At 53.6% G+C, this 25,958-nt stretch overlaps 1 protein-coding gene across 9 annotated transcripts in view; it reads right to left on the reverse strand.

Moving 5' to 3' along the window:
• EHMT1 (euchromatic histone lysine methyltransferase 1) overlaps positions 1-25,958 on the reverse strand; it is a 146,617-nt gene that overhangs the window by 10,704 nt on the left and 109,955 nt on the right. For 8 of the 9 annotated variants that reach the window (XM_067742485.1, XM_067742484.1, XM_067742482.1 and 5 more), the window contains 11 exons: positions 25,789-25,895; positions 20,766-20,888; positions 15,015-15,116; positions 13,348-13,452; positions 7,197-7,351; positions 6,250-6,417; positions 5,992-6,136; positions 5,565-5,642; positions 4,508-4,623; positions 3,307-3,393; positions 2,807-2,885 (listed from right to left, as the gene is read on the reverse strand). In XM_067742485.1, the coding sequence (XP_067598586.1) occupies positions 2,807-2,885; positions 3,307-3,393; positions 4,508-4,623; positions 5,565-5,642; positions 5,992-6,136; positions 6,250-6,417; positions 7,197-7,351; positions 13,348-13,452; positions 15,015-15,116; positions 20,766-20,888; positions 25,789-25,895 (1,265 nt within the window). Of the gene's footprint in view, positions 1-2,806; positions 2,886-3,306; positions 3,394-4,507; positions 4,624-5,564; positions 5,643-5,991; positions 6,137-6,249; positions 6,418-7,196; positions 7,352-13,347; positions 13,453-15,014; positions 15,117-17,371; positions 17,473-20,765; positions 20,889-25,788; positions 25,896-25,958 lie in introns of those variants that run through there. The other variant, XM_067742491.1, reaches the window with a different exon arrangement.

Consider the following 25,958-nt stretch of genomic DNA (forward strand, 5'->3'; position numbering starts at 1 on the left):
GTACCATTCAGGGCTTGTGAAGAGCTCTTACGACAAGCGGCCCGACGGAACAACCCACAATACATTTTTAAAACTTCTCCACGAACGAAGATGTAAGGAAGCCACTAAGCTGTGAAAAGACACTGCCATATAATGAAGATGTGGTGCATACAGTGGAATATTACTCAGCCATAAAAAGGAACGAAATAGTGTCATTTGCAGAGATGTGGGTGGACCCAAAGACTCACACAGAGTGAAGTAAGTCAGAAAAACATATCATATAATACTGCTTATATGTGGAATCTAGAAAAATGGTACAGATGAACTTATTTGCAAAGCAGAAATAGACACACAGACGTAGAGAACAAACATATGGACCCCAAGGGGGGGAAGGGAGGGTGGGATGAACTGGGAGATTGGCACTGACATACACACACTACTGTGTATAAGATAGGTGACTAATGAGAACCTGCTGTATAGCACAGGGAGCTCTACTCAGTGCTCTGTGGTGACCTAAATGGGAAGGAAATCCAAAAAAAAGGCGATATATGTATATGTATAGCTGATTCACTTTGCTGTACAGCAGAAACACAACATGGTAAAGCAACTATACTCCAATAAAAATTATTTAAAAAAAAAGATGCTGCCATCACGGGGCATCAAAATTAGTGTCTGAGCTGCCCTTTCCTGCTGGCGAGTGTGGGGGGAACAAGCCCTCCGGAAACTGTTTGCCGTTTCTTCTAAAGTCAGTAAGTGAACACTCACCAGACGGCAGTAATTCCACCCCCAAGAATTTACCGAGAGAAACAAAGACTCACATCCACAGAAGTCAAGTCTGAAAATCCACCGCAGGTGCACTCCTGGCCATAAAACCCAGAACCAGCGGGTCCACCCGCAGGCCAGCACACAGCCCCGCACGGCTATCTGGGTCACCACTCCCAACGGGAAGGAGCAGATGGCCCAGCGAACCATCACAGGTCAACGCTATGACCCTAACCGGATTCACAGGTCAGTGCTCTGAGCCTAACTGGTTCACAGGTCAATGGTGTGACCCTAACTGGATTCACAGGTTCAAAGCTCTGCCCCTATCCTGGTTTACAGGTCAGTGCTCTGACCCTAACTGGTTCACAGGTCAATGCTCTGACCCTAACTGGGTTCACAGGTCAGTGCTCTGACCCTATCCTTATCCTTATTCATGGGTCAATGCTCTGACCCTAACCTGGTTCACAGGTCATTGCTCTGATCCTAACCTGGTTCACGGGTCAATACTATGATCCCTAATGAGGTTTACAGGTTCGATGCCATGATCTAATCTGGCTCACAGGTTCAATGCTATGCAATCAAATCCCTACAGGAGTTTTGTGGAACTTGTCAAGCTGATTTTAAAACTTATACGGAAACTTTGAGAGACCAAGAAGAGCAGACACTCCCAAGAACCCCAAGGTAAGGGGAGGTAAACTAGGATAACTAATACGGTACAGGCTGCCCAAGGCAGTCGGCAGACAGAGGCCAATCCAAGGTCTCGCAGACACCTGATATATGACAAAATCTGCACTGCTGAGGGGTGGGGAAAGGACAATCTTTCCAACAAATGGTGCTCAGTCACACAGATGTCAATACAGGGAAAAAAATAAAGCTTGACCCCCTTCAGCACCTTCTGGGAAACAATATAAATGTGTATCTTTGTGAGCTGGGTTTTGGAAAGACTTGTCTTGGACGTTATAGAAACCCACCTGTATACAGAAAAAGACTGCAAAGTTGGAGGAGAGTAAAAATAAGAACTTCTGTTCATTAAAAGACATCGTCAGGAAGTAAACAAGCCACAGAGGGAAGATATCTGCAAGTCAAATGTCAGGAAAGAGCACTGATCCAGAACATGGAAAGAACTGCTGCAAACCAGTAAGAGGCAAACTGCTCAGCAGACACAGGTGGGCAGGAAACCCGGCCCGGCTGCAGTGCCCCCCCGCCACACACACACGCGCACGCGCGCACAGGCCGGGCAGATGGCCGCGGTGCCATGGGGAAGGCCTGGCCCCACGGCCCTGGGCTAGAGCCGCGCCCCAGGCTGCAACCTCCAGGAACACAGGCTCCTCTTCCAGACACTTGTCTCACAAATGCTGACCCCTTAGGGTGTGGCTGCAGGGGCAGCGCGGGGTCAGGCGATGAGCAGGGCGCTCTGAAGACACAGCCAAGAGTGGCAGGCACGGGAAGGGGAGCGCCTGGCTTCACCCGACCTACAGGTGGCTGTTCAGGGGTCTCGCAGCTGCTGCGGGGAACAGAGTACTTGTTTCCCCGCCTCCACCTGAACTCCCTCCCACTGGCAGCGATGGCGAGTTCTTAGAAGGTCTGAAGTCAGCAATTTTTGAATTAAGGAGCAACCCTGGGAGCCAGGACAAGGCAGGACAGGGCAGCCTGCGATGGCTCAGAAACTGCCCTGGGAACCAGGGCCCGGAGCGGATGAAGCCAGGGTCCAGCTCTTCTACCCACACCTGGGAGGGCACCGGGGTCACAGAGAGACGCACCCACCCTGTTCACAAGTGTGACCCTCACTCCACTCGAAGGCTCGACCCCCGTGCACATGGCCCCCGAGCCTCTTGGCGGTCCTCACCCTTGCTGAGAAGGAAGGTGGGGCTCAGAGGCTGGAGGGACATGTCCGAGGTCCCACACTCTCACGCGAGGCTCGCTGGGCAAGCTCAGGACCTCTGGGATCAGGGACCCAGCGCCAGTCTGGCGGGCGAGCCTCCTTACCAGCCCGGGCCCCGCCAGCAGGCCCCTCCACGTGGCACAGTCCCATCAGCTCTACGCCCAACCCCTCAGGACGCGTTACCTTGTTGTCAAGGTCAAAGAGGTAAGAATCTTCCTCACGCACGTCAGCTTCCGAGTCAGAGATGAGCTCCCCGACATACCTGCGGAGGCGGAGGCAGACGAAAACGTGACAGGCGCATGTCCCCCAGGACCCAGACGCAGGGCACAGGGGCCCTGACAGAGCCCACATGACTGAGAATTCTGCCTGTGACTGAACAGGGACTTCATCCGGGTCCCAGAAAATGATGACACAGAAACCCTCTATCTGACCAGGGGTCCAAAATGATCATCCCCTACACGTCATGAAGTGCTGATGGATCTTCTGAAATAAGTTATGAGCTGGTGAGAAAGTGCAGGCAGAAACGCAGAGGTGGGCGGGGGCTGCCCGCAGCGTGAGCACACAGCCAGGCCCAGGCAGCCCCTCCCCGGTGAGCGTGGGGCCCCCCACTGGCCAGTGTGCACTCCTAGTCGCACCCTCCCCCGTGACAGCAGCAGCCCTGGGCTGACCGGGCCCTCACTTACTCGCAAACAAAGGTGCCCAGTGGGATGTCCTGCAGGGACCGCACGCCCCAGCCCATGTTCTGCGTCCGATAGAGCTGCAGCCTCGTCCTGGAAAACAGGATCAGCCACTCACGGCCACGTTCCACCACACTCAGCTCACACTCATGTTACCACACAAGTGACAGGAGTAAAAAACACAGAAAATACAACTTTCACGTCTGGAGATGCGTTAGAACTTCGCATGCAATGCAGCAGTGACACCTAGAGTTACCCCACCCCAACCGCGCCCCTGCACCAAGGCGCCACTCACAGCGTCCTTCACACCCTCAGGAGGCAGGGGAACCTCAGACACCAGCCTGAGGTCAGCGCGTGGAACACGGCCCCCGGCCCTCCCTGAGCCTCAGTGCCCTCATCGCCAACGTGTGACGAGGACCAAAGGGGTTATTAGCAGGCCCGCTGGTCCCAGGCTGCAACGCAGGCGAGCTCGGGCAGCGTGCCAACCACAGGGCTGAGCTGGCCCCTGGGGGCAGCTGCGGGGCCCCTCCCAGGCCCCGAGAGCTAGGGCATCCCGCCAGCCATTTGTGTGTCCAGTGGCGTGTCTGTCCTCACACCCAAGGCCTTTCTGCCACACGCCAGGACACAGAAGTATGGGCTGGTCACAAGTGCTGTAAGGTTACACTGATATTAATAGACCCCAAGATACCGTATAAACTTACATAGGATACAAATCCTCCCTCGTGACCTTTGATTTTCCAACTCTCGAGCATGTTCACGGAGGGAAGTTTCATGACCAGAACCCCAGGGTCTGGCTCTGGGTGGTCAGTGAACCAAGTGCCCGAGTACCAAGTGGCAACATGTTTTACATGAGACTCAGTACGTGGGTATGAGGGAAGCACATGAGTGTTCACACCAGATCAGGACCTCGTGAGCTTGGACCACACAGCTCTTGGCAAGCCTGCCTCTTGCCTTCGGGCCGTCTGACCTGAACCCAAGTCTGAGCGGGTAGGAAACATGGAAGGCTTCCACTCTTTACGTCAACCTCTATAACATCAGCAGAGGCCGAGGGCTCCGAGAAAGCCACCTCCACGTGCAAACACACACACGCTAAACACACGCTGCTCCCGTTTGTGGACACACACGTGAAACTAGAGAGCTGCCCAAGGGACTTGACTGCTTTCAAACTTTACCACGGAGACCCTGGCGCCAGCCCGCGGCACCTCACCTGAGGCCGTTTTGCACGACGCGGTTCCGGCAGGTCCTCCAGCAGGAGCAGGCGTGGTTGCACTCGAAGAGCAGGGGCGGCTCCGCCATGTTGAACTCGGGCAGGAGCCGGCCATCCTGCGGACAGACGCGTAGCGAGGGCTAAGTAACTGACACCAACATGCCTCCTCAAATCAAAACACCGCCCCAGAAAGCATGGTTTCTGGCCAAACTCCACACCTGGGAGGACAGGGTAAGGCCACACGCTCAGGCTTTGTCCAAGGCCACGCAAAGTCTCTGGCCAGGAATCTACATGGCTTTTGGAAACCTCTGGGACAGCTCTCCCTGGTCCCTGACTGTGGCCAGCCTCTCTGCCCCAGTCGACCTCCCCCCATCCCCGTCATCCTCTCTCAGCCTCCCTGAGGCCATCAGCTCGTGGGCCCCTGGACTCCTGCTCTGCAGCCTCCAGCCTGGACCCCCTGCCAGCACCACCTGCCACTCTGCAAACCCCCAGCTCCCGAGGGACCTGTCACCGCTTTTCTGTCCGACACCCGAGACGCAGCAGAGACGCTGGGCTGAGCCCAGGCTGTGCAGCCGCGTCCGAGGCCCTGCCAGCTCCAGTGGCTGCTCTGAACAGTGAAGAGCTTGCCCCCTCTCAGCACGGCCAGGCTTCGCAGGAAACACCAGGAGACCTGAGCCCCGCCAGTCCTGCCCACGACACCTGAGCCTCTTGTTTGGACGACACTCTTGACGCCCCCTTTGCTGTAATGTTGACTCTGTGCCAGTGGCCTCCATGCCGGGCCTGTGTGCCCTCTCCATTCCAGGACACCCTGAACTCCCCAAACCAAAGCCAGGGAGGGCTCTCGTCTCAGAAACCGGCCTTGGGAGCCCTTCTCTCCTCGGCTCCCTCCAGGCCAGGCTCAGGGATGGCCACCTCTGCCGCCCAGTCAGTTCCCTCTGGCCACCCCCAGGGCCCACAGAGAATGCTGGCTCCATCCCCAGTACCCGGCCTCGGTCCTGCCCCTATCCCCTGGTGGCCTCTGTCGCTCCTCCCCAGCCAGGCCCCCACGCAGGCTCACCTTGTCGTACCAGCAGCGCATGCTCAGCTGGCCGCACATGCAGTTGCTGGAGGAGCAGTCGTCGATGCACACGCAGTACTGGAGGGAGGGGCGTGTCAGACGGAGCCCCGCCCCGCCCCCCAGTGCTGTTCACAACTCCAGTGACAATCCTCAAAATTCTGACTCTTGAGGACACGGGGGGCGTGCAGCCCCTCAGGAAGGAGGGTGTGGAGAGAACGCTCAGGCACGAGGCCTCGGGGGCTCGCAGGAGGGGCTGGGGAGGGACCCAAAGGAGGAAAGGAGGCTCAGACACTGGGTGGGCACAGCCCCAGGAGGGGAAAGACCAGGGCAGAGCCACTGCGGCCCTGAGGGCACCCCTCCCCGCTGCCCAGGCTGCTCTGGGGGCCGCAGAGGCAACATCCCACAGCAGGGCCCCCCCACCGCTGACCTGCAGGTGGGTAATGTTCCTGTCGATGTTCATGGGGGACGTCACACAGTTCTGAGACACGTACTTATAGTTGCTGGGGCACGGCTCGCTGTCCACACCGTTGACACACGGTATGGGGATTCGCTCATAGCCCCGAGCGATGTCTCTGCCGCAGGAAGGGGCCGTCAGCTTTCCCGGTGAGCCCTGGCCCAGCCCAGAGAGGCTTCCGCTCCGACCCTCAACCCCGCCCGGAGGCAGGCCCTGCCTCGTGCTCCTCACCTGCTCACCGTCTTCTCCACCAGGGCAGGCCTGTCAGGGGCTGCATCGCGCAGCGCCTGGCTCATCTGCAGGGCGCTCCACACCTGCGAGTTGAGACTGGCGCACTGCAGGGGCGTCTCCCCCTCCTTATTCTTCAGTGTGACGTCGGAGTCCCGGGACAGGAAGAGGCTGGAGGGAAACGCAGGTACACAGAACATTCAGATCTTAAGTCAAAAGATACAAGGATGAGCTTCGCACGATGACAACGATCAGTAAAAATAAGGAGGAAACGGCATCCGCTTTCAGATGAACCAGCTCACCGGCCGGTGCTTCTGCTCACCACGGACAGGTATCATTACTCTTCTCCCCCGTTTACTGTCAAAAGTTCTCCTTTTCCTCGAAGGGAAGAGCATGTAAATAACTAGGGATGGTAGTTGATTTTTCTTGGCTTTTCCGTTCAAAGGCACCCTCAGGATGAAAAGGGCAGCAATGCCTAGCCGGCCACGTACTCAGTTAACGCCCAGTAGGCAATCCGAGGCCTGACCCAGTCAGGGCCAGATGGTGCGCCAGAGCCCTGTGCCCCCAAGGTCCCTATCTGAGAGGCCGAGGGCCCCACCACAGGGGCATCCCCTAGTCCCAGGCCCCCATGAGATGAGAAGTGGGGGCCACTCCTCCCTGAGCTACCGCCAGGAGCAGAGCAAAGGCTCTGGACCTGACGGCAACGGGCAAAAGTGATGCAGGAGGGGCTTCCGGTGGTGGTGGTGGGCTCCCAGCTGGCCCTCCAGCCCTCCCGTGGGTGCCGCTCCTCTGGCCCCGAGCAGAGGTGTTAGGACGGGGCTCCGCTCCACGTGTGACCTGCGTATTTGGGGATTTTCACCACGATCCTCCCGAAGCCACGCTGACTGCAGGCGTGAACAGAAGAGCCTCGTCCGCCACAGAAAGTCCCCAGAGCACCCGGAGCCACTCACACGACACAGGCGTAGCGGTCCTCCCTGGCGGCGATGTGCAGGGGCGAGTCTCCATGGATGTTCACGGCGTGGAGGTCGCACCTGGCGGCCAGCAGGATCTCAGCGATGTCCACGCAGCCCGAGAAGGCCGCCCAGTGCAGGCAGATGTTCTCCTCCTGCACGGAAGACACAAGCACGTGAGGCCGAGGGGGCGGCGCGGCCCACCCGACAGAGGCTTCCTTTCCATTTTGTCTTGTTTTCGTTATAAAAGTACATTATCGGGCTTCCCTGGTGGCACAGTGGTTGAGAGTCCGCCTGCCGATGCCGGGGACACGGGTTTGTGCCCCGGTCCGGGAGGATCCCACGTGCCGCGGAGCGGCTGGGCCCGTGAGCCATGGCCGCTGAGCCTGCGCGTCCGGAGCCTGTGCTCCGCAGCAGGAGAGGCCACAGCAGTGGGAGGCCCGCATACAAAAAAAAAAAAAAAAAAGTACATTATCACAGTACAGAATATGTTAAAAATAGGAGAAAACATCAACCTCAATTAGACCACCCTAAACACGACACGTTAAGTAATATAACATCTAGGGATAGTTTATTTTTTAAATTATATTGACTCTGGAACACAGTTATGATTGCAGGATAGAGTAATACTTGTACAAGATTTGAAAAAGAGCCTCGGGAACCGTCGGCCTTGCAGGCCGGGCAGCAGCGCCTGCGGGCCTGTCGCCAGGCTCTTTGAGAGTGTTGGGGGGAGTAAAAAAAAAGATTTGAAAAAGACAAATTTGATTAATTAAAAATTTTATTTCATGACAAACTAAAAACTTTAAATGACGCAAAGAAAACTTCGCAAAATATTTGTGCCATATGTGAAATATATGGTTTCCCAGGTGTAGATTACATACGTGATGACAAAACTTTCACATTAAGTTTATCAGAGGACTACAATGTTTCTTCTTAGTAAGACTACAATTTTGAACAAATACATGTGGAAAGAGAAGGAAAATAAAAAACAACTTACATAAGATAACAGTGAAGAATAACCCTAAAAACAAGAAAACGTCTAAACAAGAACCACCGTACATTCGACCTGCCACACTGGGGACACAGCGCGAGGAGAGCCACGCCCGCCCACACGGCCGGCTGGACAGCCCAGGAGCCCAGCCGCCCAAGGAGCAGCACCCAACCCCCCACCCCCGCTCCCTTGCTCACCAGCCCCCCCCCCCCCCCCCCGTCTCCCTTCCTCCCTCAGGGACGTAACCAGTGACGCTGTAGCAGTTCTCTTTCTCTGAGTTAGCCTCAGAGATGGGGCCGCTGCTGCCTGTTCTTTCTGCTCTGCGGGCAGGGAGTGTGCTTGGCTCACACAGCCGACCCCTTGGGAACCACCGGGACCAAAGCGCAGCCTGGGCCCTGGGGCGCCGCCCACACCACCAAGGGGCGCAGCACTTCCGGGCGACCGGGCCACCCCCTGCACTGCCCAGCGCCCCATCCCAACACCCGCGTACATCCCACGCCTCCAGCTTAACCAACTTCAGGAAAGACAGAAGCGAAGCAGGAGCTAAGTGGTCTGTGTCTGTCACCCTCGACATCATCGGTCTGTTTCCAACGGAGAAAACTAAGGGCTGGCCCTGCCGTCAGCCCCGGGGTGTCCTGAAAAGCTGGGGCTTGTCTGGCCTCCCCTCCTGGGCATTACTCTCAGAAGCTCTCTACCCTCCGGCTTCCACCTTCTGCACATCTGCAAGCTCCTAGGTGAAACTGCAGTCTCCTGAGGGGCCTCTTTTCCCTTTCCTTCATCAGAACGATTTGTGACTTTATCACCAGAATTAGGTTCTGAGAACTTCCCAGGCCCCTAAGCCCTCCTGCCGGGGGGACTGTGCCATCTCCCAGCCTCTCTGAGGTCCACCAGCTACGTTACGACAGGCCTACACATCTGATGGGGCTTCCAGCAAAGACGGGGCAAGAGGGACCACACTGGGTTTACCCCCCTCCACACCTGAAAGAACCAGAGTAAGACAGAACAGTCAAAACGTGTGCAATAACAGTTTTCAAGAACTGGACACCAGGCAGTGAAAGGCTGCCCCCCCGAGAGGAGCAAGGGAAGAACTGGACACCAGGCAGTGAAAGGCTGCGCCCCCGAGAGGAGCAAGGGAAGAACTGGACACCAGGCAGTGAAAGGCTGCCCCCCCGAGAGGAGCAAGGGAAGAACTGGACGCCAGGCAGTGAAAGGCTGAGCCCCCGAGAGGAGCAAGGGAAGAACTGGACACCAGGCAGTGAAAGGCTGCCCCCCCGAGAGGAGCAAGGGAAGAACTGGACACCAGGCAGTGAAAGGCTGCCCCCCCGAGAGGAGCAAAAGGGGGCCTGTGGCCACCTGCTCACTGTTCCTCTCGGGCTCCAGGCCAGGGCAGCCAGGGCTGCAGAGCAGGCTGTGGGGCTGGGAAAGAGGCCTCTGGAGGGCTGTACGCTCCAAACCTGGACCTCCAGGAGGACACACCCCTGAGGCCAGGTGTAGAGGGCTCAGCACTGGCCCCACACAGGGGGGATGAGCAGCCTCGGGCCGAGACCTGCTCAGACCACCTAACAAACCTAGAAAGTGAAACCCAAAATGACCAGACCATTCCTAGGTCACTTTGCTGCACCCAGAGTAAGGCTCACAACAGTTCCAGGAACACAGAAATTCCCAGCAAGGTAAATTCGCAACGTCTCGTGTCCAGCGCAAGGTTACCAGGAGTGCAAAGACGCAGGAAACGTGACCCACAATGGGGAGCAAAACCAACGAATCAAACCCAGAACTGACACAGACCAGCAAACGAGGGCATCAAAGCAGCTGGAATAACTGTGTGTTCAGGAGAGACACATTTCAGAAAATACCAAGAAGACCCAAGCAGAATGTTCAGAACTGAAAACCATGATGACTGACGTGAAAGCACGCTGGATGGAATTAACAGCTTAACAGACGCTGTGGAGGAAAAGGCTAGTGAGCTTGAACACAGAGCAATAAAACCAGCTGAGCAGAAATCCAGAGTGTAAAAATAATTTCAGAAAATGAAAAGCGCTTCAGTGAGCCGTGGAACAACTTCAAGCCCCCTGGCACACGCGGACCTGGGGCCTCGAGAAGTGGAATAGGGGCAGAAGCAGCACTGGAAAAAATGACTAGGAAATTTCCAGCTTGATAAAACCCCACACCCACAGACCCAAGGGGCTCCACGAAGCCTAAGCGCACTTGTGCACACACATAGCACCAGCCACCTCATAATCAAACTGCTGAACTCCAGTGATAAAGAGACGATCTTAAAAGCACCTGAAAGAAAAAAGACGTGGTACATACAGAGAAATGAAGACAAGGATGCCACCAAGACTTTCTCACTAGAAATGCATCGAGTGAGAACTCAGGAAAGCAGAATGTTTCAGGTACTGAAATTAAAAACTCTCAAGTTACAATTCTATATCCAGCAAAATACCTTTCAAAAGTGAAGGAAAAGGGCTTCCTTGGTGGCGAAGTGGTTGGGAATCCACCTGCCAATGCAGGGGACACAGGTTTGAGCCCTGGTCCAGGAAGAACCCACACGCCATGGAGCAACTAAGCCCGTGCGCCACAACTACTGAGCCTGCGCTCTAGAGTCCGTGAGCCACAACTACTGAGCTCACATGACACAGCTACTGAAGCCCATGCGCCTAGAGCCTGTGCTCCGCAACAAGACAAGCACCATAATGAGAAGCCCGCGCACCACAACAAAGAGTAGCCCCCCCTTCTCCACAACTAGAGGAAGCCCGCGCGCAGCAACAAAGACCCAACGCAGCCAAAAATAATTAAAAAAAAAAAAAAAGTGAAGGAAAGTAAGGACTTCGCAGGCATTAAAAAGCTGAAAGAATCCATCACAAGCCGCCCAGCACAGCAGGAAATGCTAACGGACATGAGACGCACAGAAGCAAACAGCAGTGGATGGACGGACCTGAGGAAGAGGTGACCACGGGAGCTGACACGCCAGGATTATTATAGCTTTTTCCAAAGGTCACCGTTGTTTAAATAAACAACACTACTGTGGTGTTTATTTAGTAAAATGCACGAGAGGAACAGCATAAAGCTGGGAAGGGAGAAATGGAAGCTAATACTGGAAGGTTCTCCTTACAGGTCCTGAAGCTGCATTCAACAAGAGAGCACGACCCCAGCACTAAGACAGACCCCAGGTCAAGACCCAGAGGACTGAGTCCGGCCACAGGGCAAAGCCAATCTAGGGAGAAAGGCTGCTTTCTAAACACACTGCTGGAGTAGCTAGAGGTCCACACACCAGAAGAAAGAGCCTGGTCCCTACCTCACACCACGTATGGACATTAACACCTAAACCTAAGGGACTGCGATCGAAACACAGACAGTCTCTAGGGTCATGGGTTTGGCAGTGAATTCACATGATTCATACAAAAAGTAACTGATAAACTGGACTTCACCAAAATTAGAAACATGTGCTCCTCCAAAGACAATGGCTAGGATTTATGAGACACATTATCTGGTAAAAGACTTGTATCCAGAATACACAAAAACTCTCCAAACTAGAGAATAAGAAGCCAAACAATCCAGTAATAAACGAGCAAAAGACCTGAACAGACCCTTCACCAAAGAAGGTAAGGCCGACTACATTAAGTGCTGGGGACACCGGAAAGGAACCAGACCCTCCTACCCTGGAAACGGCTGCACCCACAGGAGTGGCAGCGCCTGAGCAGGAAGGCCACAGCCCCACCAGGGAGCCCGGCCATGATCCACAGGCGCAGGACAAGCAAGCGGACGGCCTCTCGCAGCAACAGAAAGGGAGGGGGGCCCACGCTCAGATGGGACTACGAGAAGCGAGGCCGCGACAGGAAGCAGGTGGGCTGGTCACGTCTGGTTAAGGGGGGCTGGTTAGGAGGCACAGGAGGAAACCGAGGGGTAAGTGACATCCACTGTCCTGGTTGTGTGATGGTGGCTGGGGTTAGAATTTATCTAATTGTACACTTTAATAGCACAGTCTGCCAGCCATACTTCAATGAAGCTATTGAAATAAAACAATGACGCTGTTTCATCATATAAATAACAAACACACGACTCAATCAGTTCTTCCAATCCCTCAGAACAACCAGAGCCTACACTGCTGGATGCTGCGAGGCCGTGCGCTGCCCATGGGCCCAGACGGTCCAGTCCCGCCCAAGCACCCAGGGCCGAGGCTGCTCCAAACCACGACCCCATCCCTCGAGGAACAAGGCAGAGCGTGACTGCCGTGTGCTGTAGCTTCCCCGGACCTTGTCGCCTCCCTCCGCGCCACCCTCACCTGAAGCCCCCAGGGCTTCCCGGCCCTCAGCTGCTCTCGTCCCAGGGCCCAGCTCTGTGGAGTCGGCAAAGACGTCCCCAACCAGCTGTGCCTGGCCCTCGGCTGGGAGCTGCTGCTCCTGTTTCCTGGGTGTGGGAGGGTCCTCACACGGAGCAGCCAGGAGGACCGACCAGCCACTGCTCCCATCCTTTCTTCAAACAGTCCACTAAGGGCTCCGAACTGAGGGGTGGGCATGCCTTCCTGCCTTATTCCAGTATCAGTTTAACGAGCGTGTGGCTAGACTTCCTACTTATGGCTTGGGTAACGCTGTAAAGGTGGACACAGCTCCACAGGCCACACCCTGTCTGTGTCCCAGGAGCCCTGTCCCTCCGCCTGGGAAGCAGCACAAGGGCTCGTGCCAGAGCAGCCCCCCAACTCTGCCAGCCCTACCACCGCCCCGGTGCTGTGGGTCCCTGAAGCCCGCCCGAGAAATTCCCCTTTGAGTTCATCAGATGCGCCTGGTGCTGCCTGTGACCAAACAGCTCCACTGATACACAGCAGGGGGCTGTACCCAGAGGGACTGGCGAGTCCCCCGACCTTGGCCCAGGAGTGGGGTGAGCCCTGGGGCCTCGGACGTCACCACAGACATGGGAGTCAGTGTCTCTAAAGACCTCTAAAAATGCAGCTCTGCCCGAGGGGCAGGTCTCAGGGAACTGTGCCCCTCGGTTCACATCCAGCAGCTGGCTGACACACAAGATAACCACTGGAAACCGCACTGGGTCAACACATGGCTGGCGACTCAAGGGGAAGAGGTCAGAGCCACAGGCAGGTGCTAGGACGCTGCCACCCAACACACCCGTCCCCAGTCCTCCAGGGTCCACCTCCCGGGGGAGACTCACGTTGTCCCGGATGTTGATGTCAGACCCCTTGGACAGCAGCAGTTTCACAAGGTCCACGTGCTTATACTCAGTGGCCCAAATCATGGGCGTCCAGCCGCCATCATCCTGATTTCAAAAGAAAGAAACAAACATCCATCACAGCTCCTCGAGACACAAGACGTGAGGCACCTCATCACACGGGACCTGCAAGGAGGCCCCAGGGGGCGGGAGCCAGCCTGAGTCCCCATTTTGTTGGAGGAAACTGAGGCTCAGAGCGCTGCCTGGGGATCCCAGCGAGCACGCAGGGCCCACCGGGCAACTCGACACACCTGTGCACACATGACAGCGTCACCTAAGAAAAAGGCCTGAAGGCCACGGAGCAGACCCAGCTGCAGAGTCCGTGCCCGGCTGGCAGGAAGCACTGACCGGGACGCACCTGCCCACCCTTCTGGTCCCAGGACAGACTCCATGCACGAAGCAGGAGCAACAGCCAAGAACTACAGACAGACAGACGGATGGACATCAGGCCCAGAGATGAATGGAGGCCATGAAAAGTCCCAGCCTCTTCTTTAAGGGCCGGAGCAGAAGCTCACCAGGGCTGAACCCCCTGCAGGCTGGACCATGGCTGTGATGAGCTGGCTGTGTGCCGCTCTACCCCAGAGGCGACTCTTAGGAAACGAGTATTACGGTGCCAGTTCCTACTCTGCAAACACTCTAGCACAACATTCTCCACTTTCCAGTCGCCACATTTTCCTGGTGGATGCACACGGCCTCCATGACTAAAGAGAGATGGTCCCTGCAGGCCTACCATGGGCACTGGGGACACGGCAGGGGCAACACAGCCCAGTCTGGGGGAAGAAACTCACAAAACCCGACCGAGTGGGAGATAAAAAACCAAAACAGGGGAAGGGGGCCCGTGGACCCCACTAGAACAGAGGTTGGAAAAACCACACTGCAGGGAGCTGCATTTCTGGTCCGTCTGGGAGGGTCCCACAGCCAGGGTGGTGGGCACGTGAGCTGGGTTAGCAGCAATGGCTGGGCCAGAAGATGAGGGGGCGGGCTGTGATGGGAGATGGTCATCCCAGAGCTTCAAGTCATGGGCGGGCGGGGTCCTAGGGAGCGGAAGCGGGTCTCGGAGGACAGGAGGGGCCCCTGGTGAGTTAGAAGGCCCCACCCTCATTGGCTATCCCCAGCCACGCACTCGCTCAGCAGACACGCACGGGACCTGCTCTGTAACCAGGCACTGCAGGTTACACAAACGCCACGCCGGGGTCCTGACAGCAGGGGGACAAGAAGCAAACACACAGGGAAGGAGGTGGAAGGTCCAACAGTGGCCAGTGCTGGGAGGGACGATGAGCTGCCACGGAGGTGGCACGGCACACAGGAGGCCAGAGACCCTGCTCAAGTAGCAGCATCTGAACACAGGCCACATGGAGACCAGGGCAGCCCAGGCGGACACCTCAGGACAAGCCTGCAGCTGGGCAGCGGCACAGAGCTTGGTGAGCGGCCAGTGGGCAGGCCAGGAGGGAGGTGGACGGGGGCGGAGGATGAGGCCAGGCCTTCCAGGACCTGGCAGGGGTGGGGGGTGGGGTGCCTCGGAGGGTGGAAGGGGCCAGGATCACCACGAAGGAGGACCACACCTCTGGCCAGCCCGTCAGGTGCCGTCACGAGTGGAGGAGGTGGTTTACCTGACAGTTGACGTCCATCTGCCCATTGGACAGCAGGTACTGAACCACATCATAGTGACCTTTCTTGGCAGCCAGGTGCAAACAGGTGGAGCCCTCTGCGTCCTGCAACACAAATGCATTTAGGTCCCGAGAAATCACAGCGTGATGGGGCAAGCTCGCCGTGCAGCCTGACACTTGTCACGGCGGCTGACCACCTCCAGGTTGCGTCCGCTGGCCGCCGGGCACACCTCCTAGATGGTTTTTAGCTCCATCTTCTCAAGGACACTAAGGGTGCCACGTTAACTGAACCATCTCAACAAAAAGGCTCCTTCCAGATCGCCAGTCTGAATGCAACGGCTATTATGCTGACACCGCTCGATACTTTTGCTACGTGTGTGTATCCACAAATGACGGTTTTATGTTTTTAAATTGTCTATAAATAACATATCATATACCTGTCTGCAATTCATATTTAGTTCAACATTATGGTTTGGAGATTTCACTTTGTAGAGAACACATAGCACTAGTTCACTTATGTCAACCGACGTAAAACTAGCCCAGTTTGTGCATTTGGTCGAGGAAGACTCGTTTTTCACCAATATTCACCAAACATTGCAATACATTTCCCAGATTCCTCGTGCAAGAGTTGCCCACGGGGTCCCCCAACACCGAGACCCCCCCCAACCATGACACGCATGTGCTGCTCCCCCAGGTGGGCTCAGCTGTGGGCTTCACGGGATTCTACGGCCAGGGAATGGGGTGTCTTGGGGGCTTGAAAGGCAGGCGCCTTCCCGGCATATCCCGGTCACACATCTCTCCAGGGAACTGCCTGGTCACCTTCCTCACCCATTGCTTCCGGTTACTTTCTTTCATCTGTAGGAGGCCCTGATGCCCTCTGGCTGCAAAACCCTCTCCCGGTTGTAGCTGCCCGTCATGTACCTTGTGACATCTTTTGTTGACCAGAAATTCTGAATTCTAATGCATTTGACTTTATCAATCATTTTTGTACTTTTGTCTTGTTGAAGAAATCTTTCCCGACGCTGGAATCACAAAGCTAATCTTCCCTCTTAACCTCCAAAAGTTCTGTAATTTTGCCTTTTGTGTTTGATTCTTCTGTTTGCCACGTGCCTGACGTGTGCCCTGACCCTGCTCACTCAAGCCTGGTCCGCGTGTTAGCGTGTGTTCTCCAGGGAAGCAGAGCTGGTTCTCGCCTGCTCACTGGCTCAGACAAACGTCTGCCCTTGGCTGGAGGGCTTCATCCTCTGACACTGGATGTAATTACGACACGGTTTTAGGGTTAGATGACCACCCTCCTATTTGTCCTACCTGTTTCTAGTCCTCTTTTCCTGCTTTTTAGTTACACAAGTATTTTTTAACATTCCGTTTTACTTCTTCTACTAGCTTTTTAAAAAGTTTTCCTGAAAGCTATACTTCTTTGAAATTATTGCCTTAATGTTCTGTAGGGATCACAAGCTTCAACTTTCCCATCCACTTAGGTCAGTACTTATTCCCTCCCAGGAAAGAACTAAAACCCGAGGACCCTGCTCACATCCACCACTGGCTCCCCCTGTGCTCCCGCTGCCCTGTCTCACTTCCAAGTTTGTGTAAACTCCATCTTACAATATTCTTCTTGCTTTAAGCAGCCTTTGTCTTTTAAGAAACTTAAAGAAAACAAGTATTTACCATTTCTAGTATTTTCATTCCCCAAGAACGGGATTTTCCTCCCACAAGCTTTAGTGTAAACCTGCTGGTAAGTCCTATCAGCTTTTGTGTACCTGAAAATGTTTTATTTCACAAGTGCTTTCTGAAGGACGCTTTTACTGGCTGTAGCATTCTGGGCTGACAATTTTTTTGAGGTTTTTTTCTTCCCTTTTAGCACAATAAGAATATCACTCCATTGTCTCCTGGCCTCCGTCGTTTCAAATGCAAAGTTGGCAAATTTTCGTAATGTTCGCTTACACGTATTGTGTGTTTTTTCTGGGGCTGTGTTAAGGTTTTCGACAGTTTAACATGATGTATTTAGGTGTGGCAGCCTTAGTATTTATCCAGCTTGGGGTCTGCTGAGTTTCTTGAATCTGTAGGTTATTTTTCACCAAATTTGGGAAATTTATGACCATTTTTCCTTCAATAAATTTTTTTCCACTGGGTTTTCTCTCCTTTCTGGGACTCCAATTACACATCAGACAGCTCAATGTTGTCCTACAGTCTGCTTTTCAGACAGAATGGTTTCTCTGATTGGTCTTGGATTTCAAGGACCCTTTCTTCTACAGCACCCAGAGTGCTGCTAACAAGCTCATCGGTGAACTGTCTACTCCAGACCTCCTCCAATCACTTGTCCTGCAGGCTCCAGCTGCTTCTGTAAAGCCCTGAACACTGACCTCTTGCCTCTTCAGTGGTGCTTTGCTTGGGCGCTGGCTCCTGTGACGAGGCTGGGAAATCGTCCCCTGGCCGAGAACTGGGCAGAACTCACCCACCCATCCTAACGGAGAGGATTAATAACAGTTATCTATAGATAGTCATAGAAAAGCTAAAGGTTTCCAGATCTCAAAAACCACCAAAAGCAAAGGACTAAATACCCGCTTGAAAAAATATCCACAACAAATGTAAATAACTACATACAAAAAAAGTTAACTTTGAGAGAAGCAAATTAAAATAGTAAAAAAAAAAAAAAAATCATTTTTGCATATCAAATTGTTAATTTTTTTTTTAACTGTAATGATCGGCACTTGTAAGAGTACAGGGAAACGAGTGCTCAGACACTCCCAGATGCAATTCAGAGAGAGGGATCAAAAGCCTTAGAAATGATTATATATTTTGATCTAGCAATTCCACACACACACCCAGAAATCTGTCTTAAAGAAATCAAACGTGCAAAGACTTAGCTATGAAATGTCTGTTGAAGCATTCTGTACAATAAAAACGGAAAATAACATAAATATTAAACAGTCAGCAAATCTAAAAAATGACACCAATTGTATCATGAAATACAACACAGCCACTTGAAATAATGTTATAGAATATTTAATGACATAGAAAAACGAGTGAGAAGTTAATTTGACGGGAACAGGAGCTGATAAATTAGTGTGAACAGACCATCATTTTTTTGTTGGAAAAAACGTGTATTACTTTGAAGGGCTGTGGGATTTAGCATTTTCACCGTTATTGCGTGTGTGTGTATGTGACATAAAACTTGCCCTTTTAACCATTTTAGAGGGATTCAGTGGCAACATGAATTGCCTTCACAGAGCTGTACCATCACCACACTCTATTCTCAAAGCCTGTCCATCAGCCCAGGCAGAAGCTCGGTCACCACTCAGCAACAGTATCCCCCCCCTCACCCCGGGTAACCTCCAATCTACTTTCAGTCCCTAAATCTGCCTGTCCCAGGTTCCGCACGTAAGTGGGGTCATACAGTATTCGTCCTTCTGTGTCTGGCTTCTTTCACTCAGCATAACGTTCTCAAGTTCACCTGTGTTGCAGCCTTTGTCAGAATTTCCTTCCTTTTTGAAGTGAGGCTGAATAGCACTCCATCATATGGATGGACCACATCTGGCTTATTCATCGCCCGTCAATGGACACTGGGTTGCTTCCACCTTTTAGTTACCGTAAGCAATGCTGTGAACAAGGTGTGTACATACCTGTCCGTGTCCGCGCTTCCTGTTTCTTTGGGCACATACCCTGGACTGGAATTGCTGGATCATATAGTAATTCTATGTTTAACTGTTTGAGGAGCCACCAAACTGCTTTCCACAGTTAACTGCATCATGTTACATTTCCACCAGCAATATATGAGAATTCCAATTTCTCCACATCTTTGCTAGCACTTATTTTCTGATTTTTAGATAATAGGTGTCCTAAGGGTCTCACCATGGTTTTGACTGCATTTCCCTAATGACTAATGATGTTGAACATCTTTTCACGTGCTAACTGGCCATTCAAATATCTTCTCTGGAGAAATGTCTACTCACACTCTGCCCATTTTTGAGCTGGGCTAGAGTTTGTTATTGAGTGGTAGGACTTGTCAATATATTCTGGATAGTAAAGCCCTATCAGATACAGAATTTATGAATATCTTCCCCTTCTGTGGGTTGCCTCTTCACTCTCTTGAAGAGTGTCCTTTGATGGACAAAAGTTTATAAATTTTGATGAAGTTTAAGTTATCTAGTTTTTCCTTTTATTGTCTGTGCTTTTGGTGTCATACCCAAGAAATGATTGCCAAATCCAACGTCATACAGATTTTCCTGTTTTCTTCCAAGAGTTTTACGATTTTAGCTCTAAGTTTAGGTCTTTGATCCCCTTTGAGACAATTTCTGAATACACTGTAACCTCATCCTTCTGCATGTGGAAGTCCAGTTTTCCCAGCACTTGTGAAAAGACGCCCTCTCCTGCCATTGGATGCTCTGGGCCCCCTTAACATTAATCACTTGATCGTATCTGCGAGGGTTTATTTCTGGGCACTCTATTCACTGTTCTATACGTCTGTCTCTAGGCTGGTACCACATGGTTTTGATTACTGCAGCTCTGTCATAAGTTTGTTTTGTTTTGTTTTGTGGTACGGGGGCCTCTCACTGTTGTGGCCTCTCCCGTTGTGGAGCACAGGCTCCGGACGCGCAGGCTCAGCGGCCATGGCTCCCCGGCCCAGCCGCTCCGCGGCATGTGGGATCTTCCCAGACCAGGGCACGAACCCACGTCCCCTGCATCGGCAGGCGGACTCTCAACCACTGCGCCACCAGGGAAGCCCCTGTCATAAGTTTTGAAGTCAGGAAGTGTGAGGCCTCCAGCTTTGTTCTTTTGCAGGATTGTTTTGGTTGTTCAGGGTCCCTTAAGGTTCCCTATGAATTTTAGGATGGGTTTTTCTATAAGCTGTAAAAAAAGGCATTGGGATTCTGATAGGGATTGCACTGAATCTGAAGATCGTTCTCGGTAGCAATGACATTTTAACAATACACTCGGCACTCAGTATCCACGGATGCAGAACCCACGGATATGGAGGGCTGACTGTACCATTAAGGGACTCGAGCATCGGCGGGTTGCTATCTGCAGTGGTCCTGGAATCAATCCCCCGCAGATACTGAGGGAGGAAGGCACTGTCTTCTTCCAATCCATGAACACCAGATAATTTCCATTTATCTGTGTCTTCTTTAATTTCTTTCAGCATTTTTTAGTGTACAAATCTTTCGCTTCCTCCGTTAAGTTTATTCCTAAGTATTTTATTCTTCTCAATGCTATTGTAAGTGGAATTGTTTTATTTCCTTTTCGGATAGTTCATCACAAGTGTATAGAAATACAACTGACGTTTCTGTACGGATTTGGTATCTTACAACTTTCCTGAATGTATTTATTAGTACTAACAATATTTTGTGTGGATTCTTTATGATTTTTTTACATATAAGATCATGTCATCTGTGAACAGAGATCATTTTTCTTCCCCCTTTCCAATCTGGATGCCTTCTATTTCTTTCTTGCCTAACTGCTCCAAACTGAAGACAGAAGAGAGAAGATGTGCCTATCCAAAGAAGGAAGCTGAACACCTCTGCACACAAACTCCCTATCAGATGCTTGACTATCGTCAGGCATAGCGGATCCAGTGCTCACTAGTATTTTCCACAAATAAACCGGTAACCAAGTAAGGTGAACTACCTACTTCCAGACAACCCGGTGGATGCTTGGTGGCTACCGATTTCTGAAGACGTTCCAGCAAGGAACCGGCCCTGTTCCTCTTCACGAGGAGCTTCTACATGAAACAGGGGTGTGCTTCTGAGCAGTGAGTACCTTCGGATCCACGAGGGCCCCGGCCTTGATGAGGTACTTCACCGCGTCTAAGTGGTTGTTTTCTGCCGCCTCCATCAGCGGGGTCCTCTGGTCCTCTGAGCAGGTGTCGATGTTGGCGCCCGCCTGGTGAAAAGAGGGACAGCTCAGGTGTGAGAGCTGCCACCGCAGCCACACCCAGCGAGGAAATATTTCCCAGGCTCAGCACTTGGAAACAGAGGGATCTCAGGGGCTACATTAAGTCTTTCTATCGACTAAGCCTGAATCTTCCAAAGCAGAATTCAGAGACATGGTTATTCTGTAACTATCAAAACTTTAGTTCAAGAAGAGCATTTCATTTCTAAGCTAATTGGGTAGAAATGCTTACAGTAACGTTAGTGACAGCACTTTTAGAAATAAGAAAGAAGGTTGGACCCCAGAACAGACAAAGAAGGGGTGCTGAAGGGGACTCAGCAAGGCAGGGCCAGGAGGCAGGCGGTGGCCCAGCCTGCAGGGACCGTGGGGCCCCAGCTCAGGGGCCTCAGAGACCTCTGTCTCCGGCTGTTCTAAACACCTGCCAAAACAAACTGAAGAAAAACTCATTCCCAGGATGCATTTTCCAATGGAGTGTGTACTTGGAAACCAACGAGCCAGGAGGTATGCTTGGGTAAATCGTCTGTGTGAAACTGAAACGCCCAACCTTAAAGTGGGTTTTCCACTAACAGCAAAGCAAGTGTTTGGCAGCTGAACAATTTAAAAGAGCTAATACTTATAAGGCTGAAAATAGTATCGTTTTTACTACTAGCAATTAAAAAACAAAAGTAACCCAGTTTAGTAAGAAATTTAAAAATAGACCTAGAATGGTACACATGGAAAGCCAGGGGAACTGAGGTGGTCAGGGATGGTGAAGGAGACTCGGCTGTTCCCACGGAGCAGAGCTAACGTCAGAGAGCAGGGGCATCCAGGTAGGAGACGAGTGGGGGACACAGGTCAGATGGCCCAACCTGAGCGCGAGGCAGAGCCAGGATTCCACAGCAGCTGACTTTAACAACGAAACTTGGAAAACCACACGAGATAAAGGTGCGGGGTGGGGGTCTGCGTAGCGCTGACGAGGCCAGCGTGGGGTCGGCCATGCTCTGCCAGGCTGCACAGGCCAAGATGTGCCCTCTGCCGGTGAAAGGCCAGGCGCCGCCTGTGACTGGGTGCACACACTTGGCAAGACCCCCCCCCCACCCCCAAACCACCCTGAACACCCAGGGGTGCGAGAGCCCGGGCCGCAAGCCTGCCCGGGGGACGGCCCGGAAGGGAGGGGCCCACAGGCCAGGCAGCCCCCGACAGGGCCCATATCTGAGAGGCCCAGACGGGCAGATGACCAAGAGCAGAGCCATGGGCCGCACGGTGCAGAGGGTCGGGCTCGGAGGGCCAGGCCCTCCCACCCGACACCCAGGTAGAGTGTGAGGACTGAGGACGGCTGCTCGGTGTGCTTGTCTGAAACCTGCGCCGGCCAGTGACGGCCCCACCCACCAGCACGGAGGCCCCGCACAGGGACATGTGGGCAACCCAGGACCACACCTGGGAAGTCAGCCCAAAGGCTAGTGATCGTCACCAGGAAGAGGCAGGGGTGGTCAGGAGACAACGCGGAGAGATCTGAGACACGGAGGGAGGTGGAAGGAGGGCCTCCACCCAGAGGGAACAGAGGGCCCGGGAGGTGCGGGGCGAGCACAGCCCACGGCACATCCTGGGCTCCCAGGGGGCAGGGCAGCGGTTGTCGCTCTGTCCCTCCCCTCTGGGCCCATGACTGCTAGAAAACGCACCTTTTCCTATTAGTAGATGCCTCCTGGGCTCACGGCCTGCAGAGCAGGCAAAAGCAAAGCAGGCGAGATGGACCCCAGATGCAAGCAAACACTAACACGGAGCGACAGGATGGCGACAGAGCCGGCGAGCAGATGGAGACCCAGGTAGGAGAAGCCAAAGCAGTGACCACAAGTGGGGACACACCAAGGCCCAGGCCCGGAGAGCCGCGCGGCAGGTCACTCTGACCACGGGCGTGCCTGGTGCCGGCCAAAGGTTGGGGCTGGCCAAGGGTACCGGAGGGTGTCAGTGGCGGCGACCAGCACAGCTGCCCCTGACCTCGTGCCCCCGCACACCGGACATGCACCCGAGCGCCCCAGAATGCGTCCTGCTGGGGTTTCGTTTAATGTTGTTATTTACATTAAGTGTCCACCTGTGGCAGGGCCACCGTGCCGCAGTTGCCTGGATGGAGCTGTTTCCAGCGAGACCTCGGCATGAAAATTAAACAGACCGGGAAATACCCAAACCACTCCTCACAGGTGCTCCTCCACTGACCCCAAGCGTGAGCGAGGGTGCCTGCTGCCTGGGACCAAGGGCCAGAGCCCCTCTGGGGGCACGTGAGGTGGGCACCCACCAAAGCTGCGCCTCACCCTCGGATTCGGGGCAAAGCAAAGGAAATCCGTCCCACGTCGGATGGGTTCTGGGGAGAAAAGGACACAAGAGCACAGTCCCCAAGTCGGGGAGTCTGCAGCCTGGGCCACCAAATTAACCACCAGGCTGACAATCTAATCTGAAGTGATGTCAGGCGGTCACGCCTCCAGGCTCCGGGCAGACAGTACAGAGTCATAAAGATTGCTGATGTATAAAACGTTGGTTTTTTCCAAAATACATGTTTTATTCTGCAATAGCTTACAACTCACAAGAGGCTGCAAAACAGAACACAGAGCTCCTGTGTTCTTTGCCCCGGACAGTCTTCCACTGTCACGGCCAGTGGGGAGAAGCAGGAAACGGGGCAGCAGTTCAGTGAATGACTCTTAGGCTTTTGCTCTTTGAATGAAAGAGGCAGACAAAGAATTCACACTGTGTGAGGTTTACAAGTGGACAGAGCTGAGCCATGGGGTTGAGGACCTCTGTGGGGCTGTGAGCGCGCAGAAACACACACACCTGATCGTCACAACACAGGCTAGGAGAGCTGCCACGGGGGAGGGACACATGGTGCTTCTGGGGGGCAAGCAGATCAGGCCATGTCCCTTTAGAACCACTCATTAACCAAGACGTTTACGTTTCAATGATTTTTCTGTATGTAGCTCACACACGTTTTTATGTTAAAAAAAAAAAAAAGTTGGGGTGTGGGGGGAATAGATTCTTTCAAAGGAGTGTGAAACTACCTTTTCCAAAGGAAGAATCATGTCAGAAGACCATCAATTGTTCCCCCTCCCCCTCTGCCCCTCCTCTTCTTCCCTCTCCTCCTCCCCCTCCCCCTCTGCCCCCTCCTCCTCTCCTTCCTCCTCCTTCCCCCTCCCCCTCTTCCCCCTCCTTCCTCATCCTTCCCCTCCCCTCCCCCTCTGCCCCCTCCTCCTCTCCTTCCTCCCCCTCCCCCTCTTCCCCCTCCCCCTTCCCCCTCCTCCTCTTCTTCCCCCTCCTCCTCTTCTTCCCCCTCCTTCCTCGTCCTTCCTCCCCCTCCTCCTCCTCCCTCTGTCTCAAGACTGAGCAAGTAACAGCCACTTGTTAGAATCACAGAGTGACCTCTGGAGGCAAGAAAGCAAAGACTATAACTTCCAAGCAAATAAAGAGAAAGGAAATGAGACAAAACAAAAGTCAATCCAACAGAAGGCAGCAAAGGAGAGGGAAAAAAAAAAAAGAAATATTTGTTTTAAGAGGTTGAGAATCAAATCTACAATATAAGAAATCAGAAATAAATTTTAAATGTCAAAAGTTACAGTAAGCATAAGTAGATTGAAGATTCCTATTAAAATACCAAGGCTGTCAGACAGAGCTTTTTAGAAGCTGGCTACATGCTACTTAAAGAGATCTGTCCAAACGGAGCCTCTGGCGTGAGCCAAACTTGGGAGGGTTCTGACAAATGGGTCTCGGGTGTTAGAAATCTACACCAACAGGTAACCCCACTGTACAACAGCAATGCAAAAGCAGGCTCCACACTTCATACAAGCACATCTTAGTCTGTGCACACAGCACAGGTGAGAAGAGGATGAAGCAGACACTCCAGGCCGACAGTGACGCAGAGCAGCTGTGACTAGACAAGAGACCTGGGGGAGGGGGGTGTCCGTCCAGGGCCCCAACAGAGATGCCCACAGGACGGCCCTCTCCAGACACAGAGCCATCCCGAAGCCCACCCGACACGAAAACCTCCAGCTGACGGGCCCCAGCCCAGAGCCCACCACCGGCATTTCAGTCCTTTCCTTTACAAACAAACAGCATCCACCAGGCATTTGAGGGAAACCTGAAATAAGAAAGACCAGAATGAACAGACCAGCATAAAGCTTCCAAACACTGTGGGAAGACCCAGAGGCTACAGAAAAACGTGGCAGCACAGACGAGACCCCGAGAGGAGCCGCGGGTCACGCCGAGAGCGCCGCCCAGAAAAGCGGGACGGAGCGTGAGTCCAGAAGCTGCAGCAGGTAAACGTAGGCGCTTGCGGAGGGACCTGGAGCCCAGACAGAAAATCTCCCAGACCTGAACCTGGGCTGTGGGGAAACTCCAGACCCGTGGGTGAAAGGAAATTTCCTGAAGGCTCCAGAGATAAACATGTGGCTTAAGGGTGGCCTCCGGGAAACAGGGGCCCCAACACGGGCCAGGGGAGGGATGTCCCAGAGAGCAGCAGCACCAAGAGTGGACGATGTGCTTCCCAGATGACACAGGGCCAGTCTGCCTGCTCGGGGTGGATTGGGGGGCGGGGGAGGGGGGTGTCCAGGACACATTTACATGACCACGGAACGCAAGCTCTCAGTGCAGGGCGGGGGGTAGGAGGAGGCATGTGCGCATGCCTGGGCTAAACCCTCCCACGCCAGAAGTCGGTGACACTAAAAACCCAAACGAACTAAAGTCAAACACCGAATGGCAGTGCGTCATCTCCAGAGGCGGCGTAACTGGCAGGAGAGGCAGAGGAGGGGCTGAGGGCACTGGGCAGAGCCAGGGCGGGTGGGCCTGGGAGCCTCTGGCACTACTGGGCGGCCCGGCTCTCGGGACCCAGGCCAGGCTGTCTTGCTTTGGTGGCCCCAAGAAGACCGCATCTGACCTGAATCAGCATGTGACAGATGTCCACATGGCCGGCCTCCGCCGCAGCATGCAGGGGCGAGCGCTTGCTCTGGTGCTCCATCTTGAAGTTGGGGTCGATCCCGTCAACTGCAAACCAACAGGAGGTGCCAGTTACCGCAGGTGCAGCCCCCAGAGCCCGGGATGGCGCAA

The sequence above is a fragment of the Pseudorca crassidens genome, chromosome 7, assembly GCF_039906515.1.
Source record: "Pseudorca crassidens isolate mPseCra1 chromosome 7, mPseCra1.hap1, whole genome shotgun sequence".
Taxonomy (NCBI): Eukaryota; Metazoa; Chordata; class Mammalia; order Artiodactyla; family Delphinidae; genus Pseudorca; species Pseudorca crassidens.